The sequence below is a fragment of the Nuphar pumila genome, chromosome 13, assembly GCF_984573655.1.
Source record: "Nuphar pumila chromosome 13, dmNupPumi1.hap1.1, whole genome shotgun sequence".
NCBI lineage: Eukaryota > Viridiplantae > Streptophyta > Magnoliopsida > Nymphaeales > Nymphaeaceae > Nuphar > Nuphar pumila.
Genome location: NC_143261.1, coordinates 10,641,395 through 10,664,600, shown reverse-complemented (window position 1 = coordinate 10,664,600; position 23,206 = coordinate 10,641,395). Strand labels below are relative to the sequence as shown.

The 23,206-nt window shown below is 38.1% G+C and overlaps 1 protein-coding gene across 4 annotated transcripts; it reads right to left on the bottom strand.

Moving 5' to 3' along the window:
* Positions 1-1,507: 1,507 nt before the first annotated feature.
* On the bottom strand, positions 1,508-23,080 carry LOC149817736 (SH3 domain-containing protein 2-like). 4 transcript variants are annotated; one of them, XM_089985268.1, is made up of 11 exons: positions 22,957-23,080; positions 21,148-21,270; positions 21,003-21,072; positions 20,770-20,921; positions 12,577-12,678; positions 11,797-11,997; positions 11,627-11,689; positions 10,790-10,936; positions 10,607-10,681; positions 1,757-1,906; positions 1,508-1,633 (listed from the first exon to the last, which is right to left on the bottom strand). In XM_089985268.1, exons 1-10 carry the CDS (start codon positions 22,984-22,986, stop codon positions 1,790-1,792), a joined length of 1,080 nt encoding a protein of 359 aa, XP_089841394.1. In that variant the 5' UTR covers positions 22,987-23,080; the 3' UTR covers positions 1,508-1,633; positions 1,757-1,789. The 4 variants fall into 4 exon arrangements, with proteins under 4 accessions (XP_089841394.1, XP_089841393.1, XP_089841392.1 ...); XM_089985267.1 differs by having other exon boundaries at positions 1,508-1,906; XM_089985266.1 differs by lacking the exon at positions 22,957-23,080 and having other exon boundaries at positions 21,148-21,438.
* Positions 23,081-23,206: the final 126 nt, after the last annotated feature.

The window sequence follows — 23,206 nt, the reverse complement described above, 5'->3', positions numbered from 1 at the left end:
TAAACATTTTTTATTGTTGATAAAATAAAACCACGTATTTTCTATGCAGAAAAAATTGAGATAATTTTGATCATTCTTTTTTGGCTAAATAATGGCCAACTAAGTGATTTTTTAGAACCAAGGATGCCTGTGAAACAAAAAAGATTCTAAAAGCCTTTCATTTTCTTGTTTTCCTTTTTGCCTTTTTTCTTTCTTTTCCTGAAAGCCTTTTTCATGAGCCATCATCATCACTACCACACCCTCATTAACCATCCATTATTATCATTTGTGCACCTTGATCATGTCCTCAGCCTGGCTGATCCTTCTTCTCACTCTGTTGGCTCCTCCTGCACCAATGCTCCTACATCAACGGTTTAATACAAAAATCTCTGCTTTTCCATCATCTTGCTCATAACACTAAACAGCCTTGATGGCATTAGGAGTTCTTGGGTGTTTGTCCTTGTGTCAATATATATATACGTGTGCTCAGTTAGAATTATGGAAATGAAGAATCCATGGATGCATCGTGAACTTACATATCAGAATGGCAAACTTTAACACAAGCCTTTTGAAGACTGAACTAAGAGTTGAGACTTTATTTTTCATTAAAAACTTTGTAATTATCCTCTTAGTTCATGCCAGTATCAAATCATTTATACAGAAAAACGGGGATATATTGAGATATTACATTATGGAATACAATTCAATACCCCAGCTTATCTCAGTTTTCTCGATAAGTAGGTAAGCCGAAGTTCCAAACAACCAATTAGATTAGTGTCCTACTAATCACGCTGCTGTTGTATTTTGTTTATCTTTTGTTGATTGTTGTTAAACATAATCAATAAAGCTATTCCTGAAATCTGCGCTCCAAGCAGTGGGGCATGGAAAACAACTGGGAATATTTGAACGTTTGAGTATAAAATTCCAGTGGATGTCTTCTGGCTTTGAATGTAATAGCAGGATTGGTCGATTGACTTGATTCACCATCCTAATCCAGATCTTGGGCCTCAAATGCCACTGGAGGCTATGTCAACATGCAGACTGTGGGGACAGATAAAATAAAACGGAGAGAGAGAGAGAGAGCTTTTGAAATACCATTGGAAATAATAACACAACTCTTATTTGCTTCATATTTTTTGGAAGACTCTTGTTTCATCTAGATATTCATGCTACTTAATTGTTAGAACCATGTTACCATTTGACACTACAAATAAGAACATAACGATTGTGGCATAACTTTGGTTTTTTTCTTGACATTGATACTTGGTTCGCATTTGTTAAACGTCTTGATATCAGTACAGAATGCTCTTTTCAAAGACAAAGCAGCTTGTACAACTCCGTAAGAAGTACGGCTTATAGAAACGTGCTACCTCGAACAGTAGTGCATATTTCTGTGGCCTCTTACCCAAATTTGAAAATCCAAAAGCAAAACATGGGTTCAATATCAGCACATTTTTTCCCCTTAGGCTATCAGTAAACTAGAGTCTGCCAAGTCCCATCTTGATCTTGCTCAGCAAAAAATACACTATTTTGTCAAAAAACAATAAATTGATGAACAATTCTAAATTATAGTGTTCCAAAACTCAGCAACATGATGAAGCAGAACTTCGCACCATGTTTCATGCTCACCCAATTCAAAGACTTTAGAGGACCACTAGAGAGGGGAGGGAGGGGTTATAAGGAGAATGGAGAGGGAGAGAGCAAACTTGAACAAAAATGATTTCCTCTTTGTATGGTTAACATATCGCTTTCTCTATCAACAGAAGAACATTCAAACCTTGGCTGCTATCGAATGCCAACACAGGAAACTCTAAAAGACTTCAGCCATCTTGCTTGCAAGAACACGTTCTCGTCTTTCAATGTATTCAAAAGGGAACCAACCAGCCCTTCCCTTGCACTCACCTTCAGCCCAGCCATTATTAGATACCTGGCACACAGCTCAACAGAATAAGATAAAGCCATGACAAACACAATATTGCATTTGAAGCAAAACATCATATAGGGTTACTCTGCTCTATGCAGTTAAGACGCTCCTGCACAAACAGAGCATAATTTACATTACAGACATATCACTAGAAAATTAGAGGCAAACATCCAGGATATTTTTGGAAGCCATTATGTTGAAATATTTGATTGGAGTAAGAAGCTTATAAACCTAATGGAATTCATAGGAATATAAGATCCGGTAATCCAGCATTCAGAGAACACAATCAATAATGCAGAGAAGTAAGTGGTCAGCATTAGAGCAGCCAGTGCAATGTGAATGGCATTGTATTATGTGGATAGGGCATATGTTTGATATACAGGCTTAGGTCATCACAATATCCATCAGAATTATCCGCCACCATTAATGAAAAAAAATTGGATTGTAGGAAATAATTCACAGCATGAACATTACTATCATCACATTAGAAGAAAATTGATATCATCATGCATGAAACATTTAATAAACAAACTGGCCCTGTTTGTGTTGAATGCAACTTTAAAAGAGTCATGGGATTCCTTTTCAACATCAACAATTAAAAAACATCAAGTTGATTCCATTTGATGTTAGGAGTTTGACAACCAGCTCAAATCATTCTTTAACCATCCACAGTTTCTTTTTTCATTTCAATAAGCTCAAGAATGACATTGATTTAAATCAATGAACTTTGTAACATCTTGCTGGTTAGATATTGCATACAAATTTTGTTTAATATTTGGAATCCAAAAATGGCAAAGAATATATCAGCCTTGAATGGTTTGAAGGACTGCACTAGGACCGGCTGGGTTCACAACTTCACACCCATCCCAGTTGCAGCCAATGAGAACCAGGTCCCTCAGCATAGATTAAAAAAGAAAAATATATAACAAAGATTGAAAACTTTCAAGTTTTCAGCTGGCATGCATTTTTTTCATGATGGATATAAACTAGGGCTTATATCCTACTCCGAGCCACAACCTGCAATTTAAGAATCAAATATGCAGATGATAGGAATAAAATGAAACAGGTCCAGAAATACAGCATCCGACTTTTTTGCTGCCCACTGGAGCCACTGCCATCAAAGAACAATCCACTGATCCATATTTATTTGTGAGTTGAACAGAAGGAACTAGGAGAAGCATAAACCAGATATGAGCAGGAAGAAGGTAAATTTAGAAGGAGAAAAGATTATTCTAGATGTGATGTTTTCTTCAAGCAAACGCAGAACCAAAACGATTGTCATTTTTGTGCCTATTGCAGTCAAGCATGTTTGATGGATCATGCAATCTAAACTCAAACACTCTCTGCAAAACACACACATATGGGAAAATATTTGGTACTAATGAAGGTATGGAACTATTGAGCTGAAAATCAAAGGTTCCGATGCATCAACGCAACCTGACCACATAGATGTCTTCAACATGGCCTTTTTACTAGGGATCAAGACCTTAGCTCAATTTTTCCGACTTAAGAAACAAAATTGAGTCATGAAGTTTTGGTACAGTTTGTGCCATAGATATTTTAAGTTGTTGAAAAACTTGTTTACAAAGCACAATTACATGATCCAAAACTCATTTCATACTAACAAACCATGTAATCCACGGTGTAAGTATCATATGATATGGTACACATCATTACTTTGGGGGAAATCGATACCATACACACTTGTATCTCAATACGGGTGTGTACCGTACCTGTATGGGTGTATCATACTATACACAAATAGTGCAGTTTAAGTTGCATTGATTTTGATTTTTTTGTTTTTTTTAACATATAATGCCCTTAGGGCAAGTTCATGTTCATTCCTAAAGACATTGAGAGTGATTTGGGGGTGATTTCTTACAAGAAGAAGAAGAAGAAGAAGAAGAAGAAGAAGAAGATGATGATGATGATGATGATGATCATAATCAGGATTGACATTATCTAGTTTGTTTTTGTTTGAATTTTGAAAAAAAATTGGTTATATAAAATTTTTCAGTATTGAGAAACACTTTTGTAATTTTTTTTTGTTTATGTAAACATGCATTATTAGGAATCTTGTGACTTGTTAGTAGGGGTGGCAAAATCTGACACGACCCGCCAACCTGCTTCTTAGTTGGGTTCGGGTTTGGCTTAAACGGGTTCGTGTTGTAAACGGGTCAACCCGCCTAACCCGTTTATTAAACGGGTCGGGTTCATGTTAGGGGTATGCCAACCCGGCTGACCCGTTTAATAAACGGGTTAGGCGGGTGGGTCTGTTAAAATGTAAAACTGTACATATATGTATATATAATAATATTATATTATTATATATATATATAAATACATTTTTAATTTCTTTCTTTTCTGTATTTTTTTTCCTTTATTTTTATTTTTTGTCTTTATGTCATCTAGTTCAGTTTGAACTAGAATGACTGTTGCTAGTCAAGTCCTGTCCAGACTTGACTAGCAATAGAGCTGTTGGACTGACACAGTCCAATAGCTCTTAATAGAGCTGTTGGACTGACACATTCCAACAGCTCTAAATAGAGCTGTTGGACTGTGCCCAACAGCTCTATTGAGTCCTCTTTCAGCTGTGTATATAAAGGGGTGCAGCCCCTCTTGTATTTCACTTCAATGCTTCTTAAGCAATTGGTTTTTCATATCAATAAAGAATACATTTTTATTTTTATTTTGTTTCCAGTTATACCCTTTTTAAGGGTTATGCTTTAGTGTCATTCTTGACACTTGCTCTTGTTAATCAAAGCTCGTGTTTCGAAGATCCCCATTTCATTTCATGGTATCAGAGCCGCGGAAGTACTAAATCTTGAGAAAAAGCTGCCTCGGTTTCCGTGCCCGTTTGCAAAAGTGTTCGCCACTTGAAGAGAAGTGTTTTATCACTTCATTGGAGAAGATTTCACATCTTGTTGTATTGTTTTTTTTTTTCTTTCTTTCTCATTTTCCTTCTTGTTTCTCTTCTATCCCTATTCTTTCTCTCCTTGTAATCGATGGATGACAATGATAAAGTCACCATCATGCCTATGAAACTAAGCGATACGAACTATGTAACATGGGCTTCAATCATGAAGCACCATATATGGGGAAAAGGCTTATGGGGGATTGTGGATGGTTCCGATTCGGAACCTAAGCTATCTCTTACTAAAAAGGAGGGAGATAAAGACGTCCCTCTATCGGAAGAAGAAAAAATCAAGGCTATTGCCTCATACGAGAAGAAATGGAAAGAATGGAGAATATCTCATGCGAAGATAATGTCATGGCTTATCAATAGCGTTGACATTAAAAAATGCTCAAGTCTTGCCAAATTTGATCATGCCGATAAGGCATGGGAATACCTTAAGAATATGTATTCCCTTAAAGATATTGCACACGTGTGCAACCTCCAAGAAAAAGTTCGAATGATGACACAAGGAGACAAAACTATTCGTGAATATTACAATGGGTTGTCCGAACTTTAGGAAGAACTTTCCCTTTTAGAACCAAAGTGGCATTGTGCCGAAGACATCGAGCTTCGTCAGAAACAACTCGATGTTGAACATTTTTACCAGTTTATCACTGGATTAAGGCCGGAATTTAAAACCACTAAATCGGCCCTACTTCACCGGGGAAAAATTCCTTCTATTGTTGAAACTATTGAAGAGTTAACAATGGAAGAAAATCGTCTCCGGAAAGGTTCTTTAAAAATTGAAGATGATTCCGTTTTAGCCGTGTCTAGACCAGGGAATCATGTTCGATCATATAGGCCTCCTCACTTTAACCGACAAAATGGTGACTATGATAAGAAGAAAGTTATTTGTCATCACTGTCATGACACTACAGGCCACAATGTCCCAAACTTAAGGAGCTGAGAGAAAAAAGAGCTGCAATTGCTGGATCGGAGCCTAAAGATCAGGATGCACCAGTTTCCCTGGCCCAACTAATGGAGATCCTTCAGCCTCTCATCAAAGGTGCCTCTTCCTCATCTGAAGCTTCAACCGGCGCAGCAGCCTCATCTTTTTCTGATTTAGGTAAAATTTCTTGGCTTCTTGACTCTGGTGCATCTTTTCATATGACCCCAAATAATCAAAGTCTATCCAAATGTGTTAAAAATAAAACAAGTGTGTCAAAGGTCTTTACTGCTGATGGGACTTCTCTTGAAATAGAAGGAATAGGAGATTTTGAAAAAATTTATAAAACAAAAAAATTTTTTATTCCAGAAATTAGACATGTTCCCAAATTAAATTTAAATCTTTTATCTGTATCTCAAATTTCTGATTATGGGTGTAATATTTCTTTTTCTTCTCATGGTTGTTGGGTACAGGATCGCCAGTCAGGCAAGCTGATTGGGGAAGGCCATAGAGAAGGAGGACTCTATTACATGGATTTTTTGGAAATGCCGAAGAAAGCTTTTTGTTATAATATTCAAAAAATAGAGTTGGAACTGTGGCATAAGAGACTTGGTCACCCACATATAGCCAAAATCCAACATTTTCCAAATCTAGGGAAATTTTGTAACTCTGAATCATTTGATTGTAAAGATTGTATTCTCGGCAAAATGAAAAGGTTACCATTTCAGAACAGAACCTTTTTCTCTTCAAGACCACTTGAATTAATACACTCGGATGTTTGGGGTCCTGCACCAGTAATTTCTAAAGGAGGATTTGTTTACTATGTTATTTTTGTCGATGATTTCTCCCGACATACGTGGATGTACTTTCTCAAACATAAGTCTGAAGTATTTTCATACTTTCAAACTTTTCATAATATGGTTAAAAACAAATTTCAAAATGATATTACTATTTTTCGCACAGATTCAGGGGGAGAGTTTTTATCCACAGATTTTCAAAATTATCTTAAATTGCATGGCATCACACATCAAAGATCTTGTCCTTATACACCTCAACAAAATGGACTGGCAGAACGAAAACATCGCCATATTATAAAAACCACTAGAACTTTATTAATAGCAAATCAAGTCCCTAAAGACTTTTGGGCAGAAGCTGCCTTAACTGCCACCTATCTCATTAATAGGATGCCATCTTCTTCGTTACAAAATATCACTCCCATTGAAAAACTTATGAACATTTCTCCAGACTACTCTAGATTAAGAATATTTGGGTGCAAATGTTTCATATTTACTGACAAAAATGATAAACTTTCCCCTCGTGCGATTCTCTGTGCCTTTTTAGGATATGCTGAAAACCAGAAAGGTTATAGATGTTTTGACTTCAAAAATAATAAACTATATGTGTCTAGAAATGTTTCCTTTCTTGAAAAGGAGAGCTTCTTTGATTTTAGAAAATTAAAAGACGTCACTGAGTACTCCTTTTTGCTAGATCTAACATCAACATCTGATGAATATGACCTTGATTGTAACTTTGATGATGATCCAAGAATTATTGATCTTAATGTTGAAAATGAAGAAGTTCATAGAGATACTAGTATTCAATATTCCAGGCGACAAGAGTCTAATACTCCATGTGCACTTGAGAAATATTCTAACATTCCAACTAGACAATCATCCCGAATCTCGAGGCCTCCAGAAAAGTTTGTATCATACGAGTCTTTCTCACCCACATATAGGGCAGTTATTGCATTAATTCACTCATATGAAGAACCATCCACATATTTTCAAGCAAAAAATGATATCAAATGGATAGAAGCCATGAAAGTTGAATTAGATGCACTTGAAAAGGCTTCTACATGGAATATTCAAGATCTTCCTCCAGGGAAGAAAACTATAGGATGTCGATGGGTTTATAAAATTAAAACCAAGAGTGATGGTACTCTTGAAAGATATAAAGCCCGTTTAGTAGCCAAAGGTTATGCCCAAGAATATGGGATTGATTATGAAGAAACCTTTGCTCCGGTGGCTCGTATGACTACTGTCCGAACCTTAATTGCCTTAGCTTCTATCAAAAAATGGTCTATTTTTCAAATGGATGTCAAAAATGCTTTTTTAAATGGAAAGCTAGTTGAAGAAGTATATATGGAACCCCCTCCTGGTCTAAGTATTCCTAAGGGTAAAGTCCTTCGCTTAGAAAAAGCTCTTTATGGACTTAAACAAGCACCAAAAGCTTGGTATGATAGGTTTAGTCGTGTTATGATTGATATTGGTTTTCAATTCTGTTTAACTGACACTGCTTTGTTTATTAAGAATTCTGATGCAGGGATCATTGTGCTTCTTCTCTATGTGGATGATATGATCATCACCGGATGCGATAAACAGGGAGTTGAAACAATCAAAACACTTCTTAAATCTCATTTTGAAATGACTGATTTGGGCTTGTTGAGATATTTTTTAGGCATTAAAGTTGCTTATTCTCCTAGAGGATATTTATTATCTCAGACTAAATTTGCTTTTGATATTGTTTTCAGGTCTGGTATTACTGATGATAAGAAAGTTGACACTCCAGAAGTTGTTAATGTTAAAATGAAGATTGATGATGGAGAACTTCTTGCAGACCCTACTCCTTAGCTTGTCGGGGCACTTTCCTATCTATCTATTACCAGACCAGATATAGCACATGCTGTTCATACAGCAAGTCAATTTCAACATGCTCCTACTTCTGTTCATATGGGAGCAGTCATGCGTATTATCAGATACATCAAGTCCTCTCTTTCACGAGGACTTTTCTTATCTTCCTCCTCTTCTCTTGATTTAATTGCATATACTGATGCTGATTGGGGAGGTGATCCCAATAACAGACACTCAACCACTGGCTTTTGTGTCTTTTTAGGGGAATCATTAATCTCGTGGAGGTGTAAAAAGCAGCAGAAGGTATCTCTCTCATCCACCGAAGCTGAATACAGAGCCATGGCAACCACGACCATGGAAGTAGTTTGGCTCCGACGACTGCTTGCTGACATGGGAGTTGAAGCAACAAAGGCTTCACAAATGTGTTGTGACAACAAAAGTGCGATCTACATTGCCAGTAACAGAACATTCCACGAACGCACCAAACACATCGAAATGGATTGTCACTACGTCAGAGAGGAATATCTACACGGGATAATTGATCTGCCATATGTCACTTCAGAATATCAGTTAGCAGACCTCTTTACAAAGCCTCTCGCTGCTCCCCGATTTCACTTTCTCTTAGACAAACTTTCGCTCATTGTACCGTAAGTTTGAGGGGGAGTGTTAAAATGTAAAACTGTACATATATGTATATATAATAATATTATATTATTATATATATATATAAATACATTTTTAATTTCTTTCTTTTCTGTATTTTTTTTCCTTTATTTTTATTTTTTGTCTTTATGTCATCTAGTTCAGTTTGAACTAGAATGACTGTTGCTAGTCAAGTCCTGTCCAGACTTGACTAGCAATAGAGCTGTTGGACTGACACAGTCCAACAGCTCTTAATAGAGCTGTTGGACTGACACATTCCAACAGCTCTAAATAGAGCTGTTGGACTGTGCCCAACAGCTCTATTGAGTCCTCTTTCAGCTGTGTATATAAAGGGGTGCAGCCCCTCTTGTATTTCACTTCAATGCTTCTTAAGCAATTGGTTTTTCATATCAATAAAGAATACATTTTTATTTTTATTTTGTTTCCAGTTATACCCTTTTTAAGGGTTATGCTTTAGTGTCATTCTTGACACTTGCTCACCCGTTTACCCGAACCCGACCCGCCAACCCGTTTACCTGATCCCGACCCGCCCGCCAACCTGTTTACTTGAACCCGACCCGCCAACCCGTTTACCCAGACCCGATCCGTCAACCCGCCCGCCAACCCGTTTACCCGACCTGTTTATTAAACGGGTTAACCGTGTCGTGTCGGGTTACCCGTTTAATAAATGGGTCGGGTTTGTGTTTGCCACAACCGCCCCGTTTAATAAACGGGCCGGGTTCGTGTTGAGGTATGCTGACCCGCCAACCCGACCTGATTGCCACCCCTACTTGTTAGTTTAGTTTTGTTGTTTAATATGCATATTATTTCATAATTTGCCTTTTTCTTTTGAGATATGCATGCATACATAGCATATTATCTTGATTCTTGAATGTTCAATGTTATGCAACTCATAATTGTTTGATATGTGATATTATGGTTTTATTTATCATTGTTTCTTGTGTTACAATTTTTTTTAGAAATTTTCTTGATTTTTTCTTCTTTTTTTGGATTTTAGGGGTTTTTAATTAAAAATACAATTTTTTACAATAGGATACAATACAATACATATCTTATTTTGGGCCTAGTCGATACAGGTTACGCTACTCTTTTTACAACCTTGCATGTAATGACATCTATAGGCTCCAATCTATAAAAAACATTAAAAAAATGTGAAAAGGATGACTTCTACTCAATAGTTTCATACCTTTATTAGTACCATATGTTTACCCTATATATATACATTTATTTTTTTATTTGTGTCAATTGATTGACGTAATTTTTCTACTGTGTACATTCCCATAACAATGATGCATTTCCAAAATCAAACTTTGTTGCTCAGCATCTTGGACTAACCATCCCTTAGAAGGTGATGTTAAAAGATCATTGATTCCTAATGAAATGGATGTATCGGTGACTTGCTAAAAACTCAGAAGCTTTGACTAGGTTCAGAATGTGTGATGTATAGCTATTCTAAAATGATATATCAATCTGCTAATGAACTGTTTCATGGCAATTTCATGTATTACTTTAGACGTGAATAGCTACTTTATATGCAAGAATTTCAGGAATAGCATTAAAAGAAAAACCTTGCGAACAACAACATAGTCCCCAGTGGACAAGCCAAGTTCAATGTCAGTCTCAGCCTGATGTGGATGCATAACCTGCCCAGCAGAAAGCCCAAAAAATATTTAATATGCAAGCAGAAATCTGAATCACTTTTGGAGAGCTCAACCTGATGAAGAATCAGTACAAGAAACACAAGATTTTACCTCCCCCAAAAAGTAAGCAGTATTTTCAACTGATCTATCATAAACTGGAGTAAACAGACCATTAGCCTCTTCATATGAAGGAGGTGGAGGGGGGTTATCAACATTTGGAACTAGAGATGCTTCAATATGCTGGCGTTCAGATACCATCTGTCGATCAATCATAAAAGTAGTGAGCACAAAAACTAGAAGTCATTGCAGTACTTTTTTGGAGAGAGAAAGGTTTCTAGTGCTGACACCATAAAATATTTATTGTCATGCTTCTCAGCATGTGCTATTAAAAGGACCGTTGCCTTACACTATTCAAAGGCATCCCATCGCAAAGAGGAACACATATTAAAAGTCCTCCAATGAGCAAGTTTAATTGAACTTCAAACTTTAAATTGCAAATCATATACGACACAATCAAACAATTGTGGTTGAAGCAACAATAAGTATGAATGGCATCTAAGGAAAGAAGTTCTGAGCCTAATCCTGGAAGTGCAAAGAGTGAGTATCAATTCATTGATAAGAGATACGGTGGTGTTTTCTCGAAGGAAGAGGTTATCCACAACTAATTGATCAGGACCTCATGAGTATTTTGTTTAACTACGATAGTATTGAGGTACACCATGTTGCAAAGGAGAATAATTATGAGGCTCACACCTTGATGTTAATGGCTGTCAATGAGGGATAGAATCTGGAAGGATAAGCCTCCAGATTGGCTTCCATCTGTCTGTTAAGTGTGTTTCATGCTTAACTTTTTGTAAACTGGTGGGGATCTGCCTAACCCCAGCTTGCCAATAAAAAAAAGAAAGAATGACAAAAGCACACAGAGAATTACAAGAAATTAAAATTTACCTCCTCTTCTAGCTGATCAAGAATTTGTAGCACTTTTTTATGATAAATGCGCTCTGATTCAATCTGGGACAGAAGAAGGCCCTTTAAAGATGTATCTTGTGCAAAAATAACATCAGCTTAGAAATGTGGTAAGCAAGACAAGAACTAATTGAGCATGGGAGTGACATTACCATGGCAATAAGCCTCTGAAGAGTTAGCCTTTGTTGCTGGGCTTCAACAGCTGCCATTGCAGCTGCAGCTTCTTTCCCTAATATTCCCATGTTTGACTTCAGTTCTTGAAGCTTTGCTTCAGCTGCTTCCAACTTTAAAGTATTATCTGCATTGCCAGTTCCTTCCCTAACTTTCATTTGACGCTTAGATACCTCAATAACCTGTCTAGGATCCCATTGGAACAGCATAACCACAAGGGCACATTGAGAACATGACTAATTCAAAAACTCTAACAAATCCAAACTAGGGCTTTCTTCTTTTGCCTCTGTGTGTGTGTGTGCGCACGTGTATGTGGGTTTGCATGTGTGTGTGTGTGTGTGTGTGTGTGTGTGTGTGTGTGTGTGTGCATGTTGGGTGGTGGGGGAAGGAGAAATGAGGTTGGATTGATTGGTTTGTTTCGGGTAGGGAAGTCAGAATCTGAATTAAGTTGGTCTACCAAAGCAAATTATCAACTTTGTTAGATTTAAACAAATCAAACTGCCTCACATCATATACTTTTAACTAAAAGAAAGTTCATTAATTATTATCTTTCCTTTTTCCTGATAACATGCCACGACATAGTAAATTTCAGAAACCACAGCTATTATAGAAGGCTAGTCCAGAACTTCACCACAAACAACAATCAAGTCAACTCACATCCACAAGAGAACCTATGCCACTTCCACATAAAAAAGGCTGGTCAAAATAATTGTAGTAGTGGTGGTAATAATACCAATAACAAATAACAGAGAGAAAAATACATGTGCTTCAGCTTCTTGTCGCATTCTGTCATAACGTTCAGCAAGATGTCGAGCATCCTCCAATGGGGCACCCATTACCATGGCCCTTAATGGTTCTGCAACCTGAAAAATAAAGAACATATGGAAAATCTCTACCCCAAAAGCAATAAAACATGAAAAGTATAAAAAAATAAACAAAACGCCCAGCATAGGACTTGTGGGTGGGGGTCCTAGCCTTGGAGTTTTATGCTGTCGGTATGATGAGCATAGGTATGGCAGGCTGAGCCAGCGGGACCAGGTCTTCATTATGGGTGTGGTTTCTTCAGGTTATAAATCCAAAAAAAATAAACAAAAGAAAAAAGACATGAGTGAAATATAATGGCTGATGGCATTAAGAAGGCGCATTTTCAGTTCTAGCGGTAACAAAAAAAAATACAAAGTATTAAAGTACTAACTACTTGAATTATTTTGTGGTCGTATATGCAACTACATTTTGTTGCAGGATATTGCTTGTTAATCTGAAAGTCTTGCACATCCATGTGCATAGGACATGTGAAGCCTCTTTGCTTCAATTGCATGCATCAGGTTCTTCTACAAGGTTCAAGTCATGGTTCCAACTTCCAACTTTCAATTCACATTCCAACAAACTAGAAACATGATTCACAGTACCAACTAAATGCAAGCTCAATCCCAACCAGGTGAAAGTAGGTTCCCATGAATTAAACAACTTGTAATCACCAAATCATATGTAGTCAAAAGCACCAACTAGTCTGCCTAGTCAGCCTAGGCGTAAGTTAAATGCCTAGGCTAAACATGCTTTCAGTTGGTGCTTTTGACTATTTACATAACCAATTTTGCCGATTAGGGTGCCTAGTTGGCGACTAAGCTGCCTCGCCTAGGCAAAGGAGCAGTTTAGTCATGTTTTATTATTAATTCAGGCACTGTTATTTTTTTGTATATATAATTATATATATGTGCATGTATTTTTTGTGATTTGTTTTGTGAAATGATGAAAACATGCTTAGTTAATTATATATATATATATTATGTTTTATATATATATGCGTCTGTGTTACTTTGCTTTTGGGTTTTTTTCTGTAAAATGTTGAAACTATGCACAGCTAATTTTAGTTGAACATGTTTTATATATGTGTGTGTTACTTTCTTTCAGATGAATTTTTTTGTTAAAGGTTGAAAGTGAGATATGTATGTATGATTTTTATTTGTATATATGTGTGATTTTCTGTGAAATTTTCTATAAAATCCTGAAAGCATGTTTAGCATTATTGATTATGTAAATATGTTACTTATATCATAGTTGGCATACCCAGTGAGTCAACTTGGGAATTGCCCGAGTCGACCCAGATCGGACCCCAACTTGGTCATGATTCAGAATTGCCGATCAAACCTATTACATAAATTTTTTTATCATGTATTTTATTATTTTATTGCATAATTCTTATATAAAGTCACTTGAAGAATCTAATATTGTTCAATGAAAAAAGATAATAATCATGTATAATTATATGTTTTTGTAACTTGGCTATTGACATATTAGCTTGAAGTTTAGTTATTTCCATGTCCTATTCATGTGCTTACACTATAAAATATAGAGTCCTGACTTATCCGAGTCACTGAGTCAACCTGCTGACTCGGTGACCCAGTAGGGGTCTGATCCGAGCCCGAGTCACGAGTTTGCCAACTATGACTTATATACGTATGTGTTACTGTAACGCCCCAAAATTTCAAACTTGCGAATCTTTCAGAAAACAGGCAAGAGACTAGAAGAAAATCCCTTTCCTTTCAGAGTTTGTTTATATAATTAGCGAAAGATAATTCCTTTGTTGAATTTAGAAAGGCAAGCTGACAACTTTGAGCACGTTAGCTAAAAAAACCAAAACTCACTACACATGTTACTTGCAAAACACTTGGAAAAGCCACTTTCATTTAAAGAAGTTTCCAAATAATACAAAATTTAGATATTCAAAGGAAAATCCGTGACAAAACCCGAAAACGTCCAGGACGCGAGCTAAGAGCAGAAAAAGAAAATCTTGAAGCTATCTTGCCATTGTGCTATCGCCCGTGGTGTACCTAATCATCACATGTACCCATAGAATGAGTTAGTTTTGCGAAAAACTAGTAGGTGCACAAGAGAGACTACAGGAAACTAAATTAAGTACATTTAATTCAGCATGCTAAGCAGTTTAAAGCAGATATCAGTTAAGCAGGTATATCGTTCAAAACAGGTAAGCAATGCAACTGTCAAAACACAGGATGATGATTCATTTGATCGTAAGTTGTGAACTACCATGCAACAAGCAAGTCATATGACCCATCAACTAGTGTAAACAGACTTTATGTTTCGATATTACTGGCCTGCGGGTACGCGCAGACAAATCGTAGAAACAACTGAAATTAGTTCGGATGTCTGTTATTCTATGTATTTTCAATAACCCGAATAGCTAGTTGAGTCCGCTCCTAAGGGGATGACTTTAGCCGAGAGAGGATTCCCCAAAGGCAGGTACTTGGCAACAGATGCATTCAACTGCTGCAGAAGTCCATGGGATCTATCACCTAGGATAATGTCTGGTAGTCCCTTCCCCTAACCCCAATGACTGGAGAGGCCGGATTTTGCCTGTGGGGTGGTTATCAACAACTTGTCCATTGGAGTGTGTACCGCTCTGTCCTCTCCCTTGACAGACTACAAGAAGCGAATGAGTGTGTCAGGGGTAAATTAACTGACGACTCATTCTATATGCTCTGGTCTTTTGACTAAATAAGCATCTTACCTGTGAAGGCGATCTCATTTTTATGTGTTTACAACATTGTGCATTTAACACTGTTCGAGGTCGCACGACCGTCTCATCCGATCATCGCAGTACTAGCGTGTAGTGCACGACTACAAGTACTCTAGGATGAAAGGGGTATAGTTCCTCAATAGAAGCCTCAACAGAAGTGTTGCACAAAGATGTAATGTTTCTCAAACTTTACTTTTGACATTATTTATCTTTTGAAACAGCCAACAGCTTGTGCCAACATTTGGCATGCGATTTTCTATAATCTCATCCGCTATCGTGGTATCTACATGCCTCGCATGACTCGATACCGGCCTCGATAAACGGGATACAGGTTTCTCAACAGAACTCTCGCTAAGAAGTCTGCTTAAGCCCCAATTCGGGGTTACCCGAGATATGTCAGGTAGACGAACAGAACCAACTAATACACATTCTTCCAAATACTTTAATTTGGGCAGTCTTTGATGCTTTCGCGCAGCTCCCTAAATTCTCAAGTCTACTTTGCAAGATTGCTCACTCGAAAAGCCACGATTCCTACTAGGGATCCCTCTCCTTAGACGAGGACGTATTGTTAAGCTCCTGACTCAACTCTTGTCGCAAGAGGAAGAGTGGTAAATGCCTCTTGCATCTTCCACGATGATGCCTTTTATAGAACATGCAATGAGCGAAAACTTGAGCGTCATCTGCAATGGCAAGGCAGTAACGAAACATTTGCAAAAGCAAGAGCCGGGGCGCAAAGCGCGACAACAAAGAAAACACTGTAAGCAGGAGTGCAAACGCAAAGCCTGGGCGCAAAGCGCAATGGCAAAGAAAAGATTGAAAGCAAGAATACGTAAGTGAGGCCTAGGCGCAAAGCGCGACGGCAAACAAAAGACATGACAGAAAGTAAAGAACAAGGATCGCAAAACCGCATCCTTGAGTTAAATGCGTACTCGTATAAATATATATATATATATATATGCATATATATTTATTTAATTATCCTTTTTAGTTAATTGAACTCAATTCAATTGTCCAAGTCCTCTGTTCAATCTTTCCCTACCTTGGAGAGTTGCGAGCTTGTTGGCGTCTGCGGGTGTAAGCGATTAAGTGGGATCCATCGTACGAGCTGCAAAAGCAGGACGTCAACATGCTATCTCAATAAAAAAGGTAGAGACGATAGGGGCGTTGCCGCTGTCCTGACGTGAAAGAAGTAGAGGCAGGGGCATCGTGCCCCTGCGAACCTGCTGAGCGCGAAAGAAGCAGGGTCAGGGTCTGCGAGCCCCTGTTGTCAGCAAACAATGAGAAGGCAGGGGGTTGCACCCCTCCCTATCGACGGTTCAGGCAGGGGCAGGGGTTGCGCCCCTGCTTTTCAAAAAATCGGACAGAGGCAGGAGCTGCACCACTGCCTTCCAAAAATGAGAGTAGGCAGGGGTTGTGCCCCTGCCTGACAAGGTGGAAGAGAGGCTGGGGTAAAGCCCCTGCCTAACAAAAAACAAGGGAGACAGGAGGCTTCACCCCTGCCTGCCGAAGGAGCAAGGAGGCAGGGGTGGGGCCCCTGTCCGTCGATCAAAAAGGGGGAGGTAGGGGGCTTCACCCCTGCCTGCCGAAATTAGCGGAGGCAGGGGCGACGCCCTTGCCTACTAGAAGGAGAAGGCGCAGGGAGGGGGCTCGGCCCCTCCCCCGCCAAACTGAGGGTACAAGGAGGGGCTCGGCCCCTCCCCTGCAAAACGAGTGCATAGGGAGGGGCTTGTCCCCATCCCTGCCTAAGGGTACGCAGGGAAGGGGATCGGCCCCTCCCTTGCATACAGGGGGTACAAGGAGGGTGCAGGGAGGGGGCTCGACCCCTCCCCTGACCAATAGAGGGAGCAGGGAGGAGGCTAGGCTCCTCCCCTGCTAAAGGTGGTGAAGGGAGGGGGGTTCGACCCCTCCCTTGGCCGCAGGGAGCACAGGGAGGGCTCGGCCCCTCCCCTGCCGGAAGGAGACGCAAGGAGGGGGCTCAACCCCTCCCCTGCCTACAGAAGGCATCAGGAGGGGGCTCGACCCCTCCCTCACTAAAAGGGGCCGCAGGGAGGTGGCTTTTCCCCTCCCCTACTATTTAGGGTAGCAGGGAGGCGGCTCAGCCCCCCTCCCTGCGCAACAAAGAGGTGAGGGAGAGAAAACAGGAGAAGGAGAAGAGGAGGAGGAGGCGCGTACCTGGAGGTCGTCGGCGTTGCCGTCAGCGTTGGCAGACGAGCGAGAGAGAAACAGAGAGGGGAAAGAGGCGGTGGTGAGGTTGTCGGCGCGAGGTCTCCGACGAGCAGACACGAGAGGGGGTCGGGAGCAGAGAGAGAGAGAGAACGAAAGAGCAAAGGGGAAGGAGGTTTCGAGAAACCTCCCCCCCCCTTTGCCTCGTTGCCTTTAATAGGTAGAGAGAGAGGCGGTGGCCTCGGGTCGGGTCTGGATCCGACCCGAATTCGGGTTTTTTTTTTCGGGTTTTACAGTTACTATGCTTCTATGATTTTCTTTTGTGAAAAGCTGAATGTATGATATATATATATATATATATATATATGTGTGTGTGTGTGTGTGTGTGTGTGTGTGTGTGTGTGTGTGTGTGTGTGTGTGTGTGTGTGTGTGTGTGTGTGTGTGTGTGTGTGTGTTCTGATTAAGTGATTATGCTATGAATATAATATATATGTATGTTAAAATCAATTTTTTTGTAAAAGGCTGAAAACATATTTTGTTCATTATACTAAATATGTTATATATATATATATATATATACATGTGTGTGTACACTTATATATATATATATATATATATATATATTTTGTACACTTTTTTATTTTTAAATTGGGGTACCGACTAATCTTTTCAAGGTTCTACCGACTAGACACCGCCTAGCGCTTTTGGCTACATAAACCAAATCTGCACTTAGTTTCATATTTAATTCACAAAGATACTAGTCCCAAAAATGTGTAACACTTGTCAATGCACATAGAATGAGATAGCGGAAATCAGTGTTATAGGATGTGCCCAAGCACATGGACAAGTGCACTTCTTAAGAAGCAAAGTACAAGAGTGAGAAGCACCCTACTTTTTGGACTGAGTAGGAAATGGTGAAGAATCATGAATTCTGCTATTGGGAAATGTGATGCAGTAAAAAACAATAATATTTGCTACAAATTGTGATCATTGGACACATAAGATGGGATGCCTGAATCAACTGTTGCACAAAATTTATTACTAGTACCATACATGTAACATAGGTCAGGATCAATTGGACACAGATCTCTTAGTAGATCTTATAGAATATCTATCCAGCAGTTGCATAAATTTCAGCTATTATTTTAATATCTACATACAAAGCTTCCTACTTGCAAATGTGATTTTTGTTTCAAATATTGCATAGGTATTGTTGTTGAGTGTTCCATGTATACCTTCCTATCATTCTTTTTAAATAAAATGGTAGTAGAGGAATTTCATAATACAATACATGGTTATCCATGTTAGGGATATGGCGCTACTTGGACATCGGCATTGTGTTGGACATACTTGTCTAAGTATCAAAACACTGCCTTAGGATATATGTGCCCATGTTCCACAAAATTTAAACACTAAACTTATATCGTCTTTTAAATGTAAGTCTCTATGATGTATGCTCATAACAAATCCAAATGCACATTTAAGTCCCCATGGGAAATCATTTATGCTCAAGGCTGAAAGAGAACACTTTACAATTGCCTCGAACTCAATTAATGTCAGGATAAGATTAATTATTACTTTTTCTTTTGTTACTTCAATTTAAAGACCTCAAACAACATCTTCAAGCTCATTAAGCATCTCCATCCAATTCTTCAACCAAAGATAGCCCCATTGCCAAACTATAGAACTATAATCAATTGAAATGCCCACCTTTTTTTTTCTTAAGAAGAGGAAGTGACTATACCTAGTTAATCTATTATCATCCAACATTTAGCCAAGCTTCATTGGCAAAGAAAGATAATCATATTAACCCCAAGAGAATTTTCCACCTAGCATACTATCCATGAGATGGCCATGCCAAGATTCACCAAACTCCAAGCTGTGTGTTTAATATAATCATCAAAAACTTACTCTATATGCGCCTCTATATGCGCCAAAAATATCCATGAGACTGCTTATTAAATGACAACTACTCAATTGCTTTGTTTGCACAGAAAAAACATGAACTTGAACACTCTAGCTGAATTCTAAAACAAAATATGAAAAAGAACATGAAAATGAAGAAAACACAAATGGTGTTTTATGCTTAATGCACCCTCATGGTGGTCAGGGATAATCCACACATCGACCTCCCAAAAGCACTGCTGGACATTCTCTTTAGCAACAACATCAAATATATGATAAGAGCTACATAGAAAACCCATCTCTATGGTATTCCAATTGCTAAAGTGGCTGGACTGAAATAACCTTCCATCAATAGAAACAAAATACCACATCACACAGACACACCATTTTGAACCATACATGGTGTCCCTTTATATACTTTTGAAAACTTCATAAAAGTGGATGTATTCCTGTATTGGCAGCCGTATCCATGTGTCATAAATAAGAGACATACAGATAACTTGATAGGACAGACGTGGACTCGCAGGATCCAAGCCCCACTGTGCATGTCAAAGAATCTCTACATGCTGTACTTTTTAAAATAGAAATCCTAGCTAAGATTTTTATGCCAGTTCCAAATTGCGGTTATTAAATGCACTAAATGAGGAGTTGCATTCTATCCTAACTACACCAAAGTCTTCTATTCCTCCAATCAAATATATTATTAACAACAAGTTCTTTTAAAGATCGATGAAATTTCAGGTGGAAGTAATCATTCTGCAAACATGGTTAAAAAAATGAACATAAAATGAAAAAAAAAAGGAATGATAGGACATATATCCTGACTATACCTGAAATGTTTGTGCTATTAAACGAGAAGTTTATAATCACTCAAATATATTATAGCAATGTGTGCAACCAACCAAATAAGTTAGGACATGGAAATTCAAAATAGGCCAAGATGTGCACAATATCAAGAGAGGAAGATAAACATGCTCCAAATTTACAATTTGGAAACAAAAAACATCCTGGCAGACACAAGGACAACCTCACAAGATATCCATCAACCCAAACTACTGCCTAAAGACTAACAATGCAATATCTGCAACCAAATGAAGTAACCTAAAGTACCAGAGAATCTAAAAAGAAGGTGAATATGTAGATATCAATTACAAAAGATAAAGACACAAAAAACTATAATGTTTTTTCAGAAGTTCAAAAGAATTGCAGTAGATAGGAAGGCAACATCTGCTTTTTATATTACCTAAGAGTGCGTTATTGATATGATATTCTTAAGAGTCAGAACATAAGATTCCATCAGATAAATAAAAAACTAGTTGTTAGAGGCTCTGATTGATCAAATTCAAACCTGTGTTCCTAAGGATTTAAGCAGATTGCCACGTTCCTTTTCTATTTGAGAGCAAGCTCTCCCAAAAGTTAATGCAGCTTTTGCCAAGGTCCCACCACTAGTACAGGTACTCTCAACACCATATTTCCTATTATCCTCAGACAACTTGTTTCCTATACAAACAGTTACAAGTTTTGGTTAAACGTCAGATGATATTTCAAAGCTAGTTGAGTCTGTTGCTGCAGATAGCTTACCAATTTCTACTTGCTTGGATCCATGAACAATAAAACCTTCTACACCACGAACAATGTCTCTTTGAAAATGCTAAAAGTAATAATAAATTAAACCTGATAACAAATAACAAACAAATCTAAAATGAAGTAGAGGAAGGGGATTTACCTTTGCAGCACGAGTAGATATGTATAGTTTCTCAAGTTTTTTATGCTGTAGAAGTTCAGCCTCATCTGTAATTACATTATCCGAACCTCCGTATCCACCTCCACCAAATTGCTTGAAAACAGCCTGAAATTTTTTAGAGATATCAATGTTTGACATGTTCTGAACATCTGATCAGATTTTAAGATTGGAACATTAAAAAAAATTGTTGAGGAGCCCATGATAAGAGTTTCAAGTTCCATCAAGCACTAGGAAGAAAGTCAAACAAAGCATATACCACCAACAAAAAAATTAGGCTTCTGTTATATAGAAAACATCAAAACATAAAAGTTGATGAACAACAGAACATGCACACTATGGCCAAAAGCAATGAGGAACTACAGAAATAATAAATGCAGAACTGATGCACAAGCTCCTATTATTGTGCTGATTATCACTTGGAGAAAAGAAAAAGAAAAAAAAGATCACTTACTGATGATAAATACAAAGTTTGTGAAGCATGATCATTATAACAAAGCATATTAGAGATCAGTGCATATGGTTGCATTATACACCTATGACAGGATCAGCAGAGATGACACCTGCTGTTAAAGTCAACCACAATATCTACTTGAAACAACTAACAGAAAATTACTAAAAGATTGCATAATACAAGAAAAGGACTCCTGTCCAAGAGAGGAAGGCGGAAACACATTTTCTGCTGCTCATGCAGTAGCTACTTCATTTAAAGCATCATGGACCAATGTTCAGATGAAAGCAAGCTATTGGCCAGAATATTAAAGGGATCCACACATGATTCAGTCAGTACCAAATACACGAAGATACCCACCTAAATAAGGAAGGCGAAACCTTGTCACACCCATAAATTCCAGTTCTGTCCTCAGGAAAATACTGAAAATTAGGGAAATAAAATTTCCAACCTATCCACATAGCACAGATTTTTGGTTACAGATAATGCCTACCATATTCAAATAAAATCAAATACCAACACAAAATTTTCTAACAGCTCTTGGCTAAGAGAGTGTAATTATTATGCCAACAAGAAAATTCAACAAAATCGAGATAAATATACTACAATAAGTTAATGGAAATTCCTGGTACTTATCTAAATTAGAGTTCTTTTCTTGTGGGCTCAATAATATTACCTACACCAAATAAATACAAGATAGATGGACGTTGCAAGTTCGAATCCCAATGGTATAGTTGTATAACTGGTAGGGGTCGGACTAACCCCAGCTTTCTCTGTCGAAAAAAAAACATGATGGTAGCACTGATTCGCTAATACGACCACAATAATCTGACCTTTTTTTCTTTTGTCAGTTCAGATAAATTAATTCCACCAAATAGCTACGCGAATAAGATGGGTATTACATTGCAGTACTTGGTCTGTTGGGCATAACCTGAACGTCAATATACTGGCCTTAACCAAAGCATTCTGATCGTATTTATCCTTCCCTTTATGCATAAAGAAAAACCCGACTACAATCGCAATTTGCAGAACACAATACAACAGTAGAAACCAAACAATTGAGTTTAGAACAAAGATTAAATAAAAAAAGAAGAAACCATCAACCAGATTGAATAAAAAATAAGAAAATAACAATAAAACGTGGGACACAGGGACATAATGTATCAAATTATTAGTTCAACTTCTAGGATACCTTAAAAAACCAAAAGGCAAAAATTGTGATGATGGCTCAAAAATTATAAACAGGAACCGTACCAGGAATTAGACATCATCGGTGATTGCGGAACCAAGTTCTATTCCCTTTCTTATGGTTCACGAGAGAGAGAGAGAGAGAGAGAGAGCACCTGTTCCCGTAATCTCCTCAGCACATCCATCCTCCCACTCACACGAGGACGACCACCCCCACCGCCTTTGCGTTCAAACGAATCTCAGAAGAAGAAACAAACAAAGCACAAGGAAAAACAAAGATGGGAAGAGCCGGAGATTTTGGATCTCTCTCTCTCTCTCTCTGAGGTTAGGCAAGAGAATGCAGCCTCTGATTAGCAATAAATCATTTATAGTAACAGGTTTAACGATTAATTCCAAAAGGGGAGA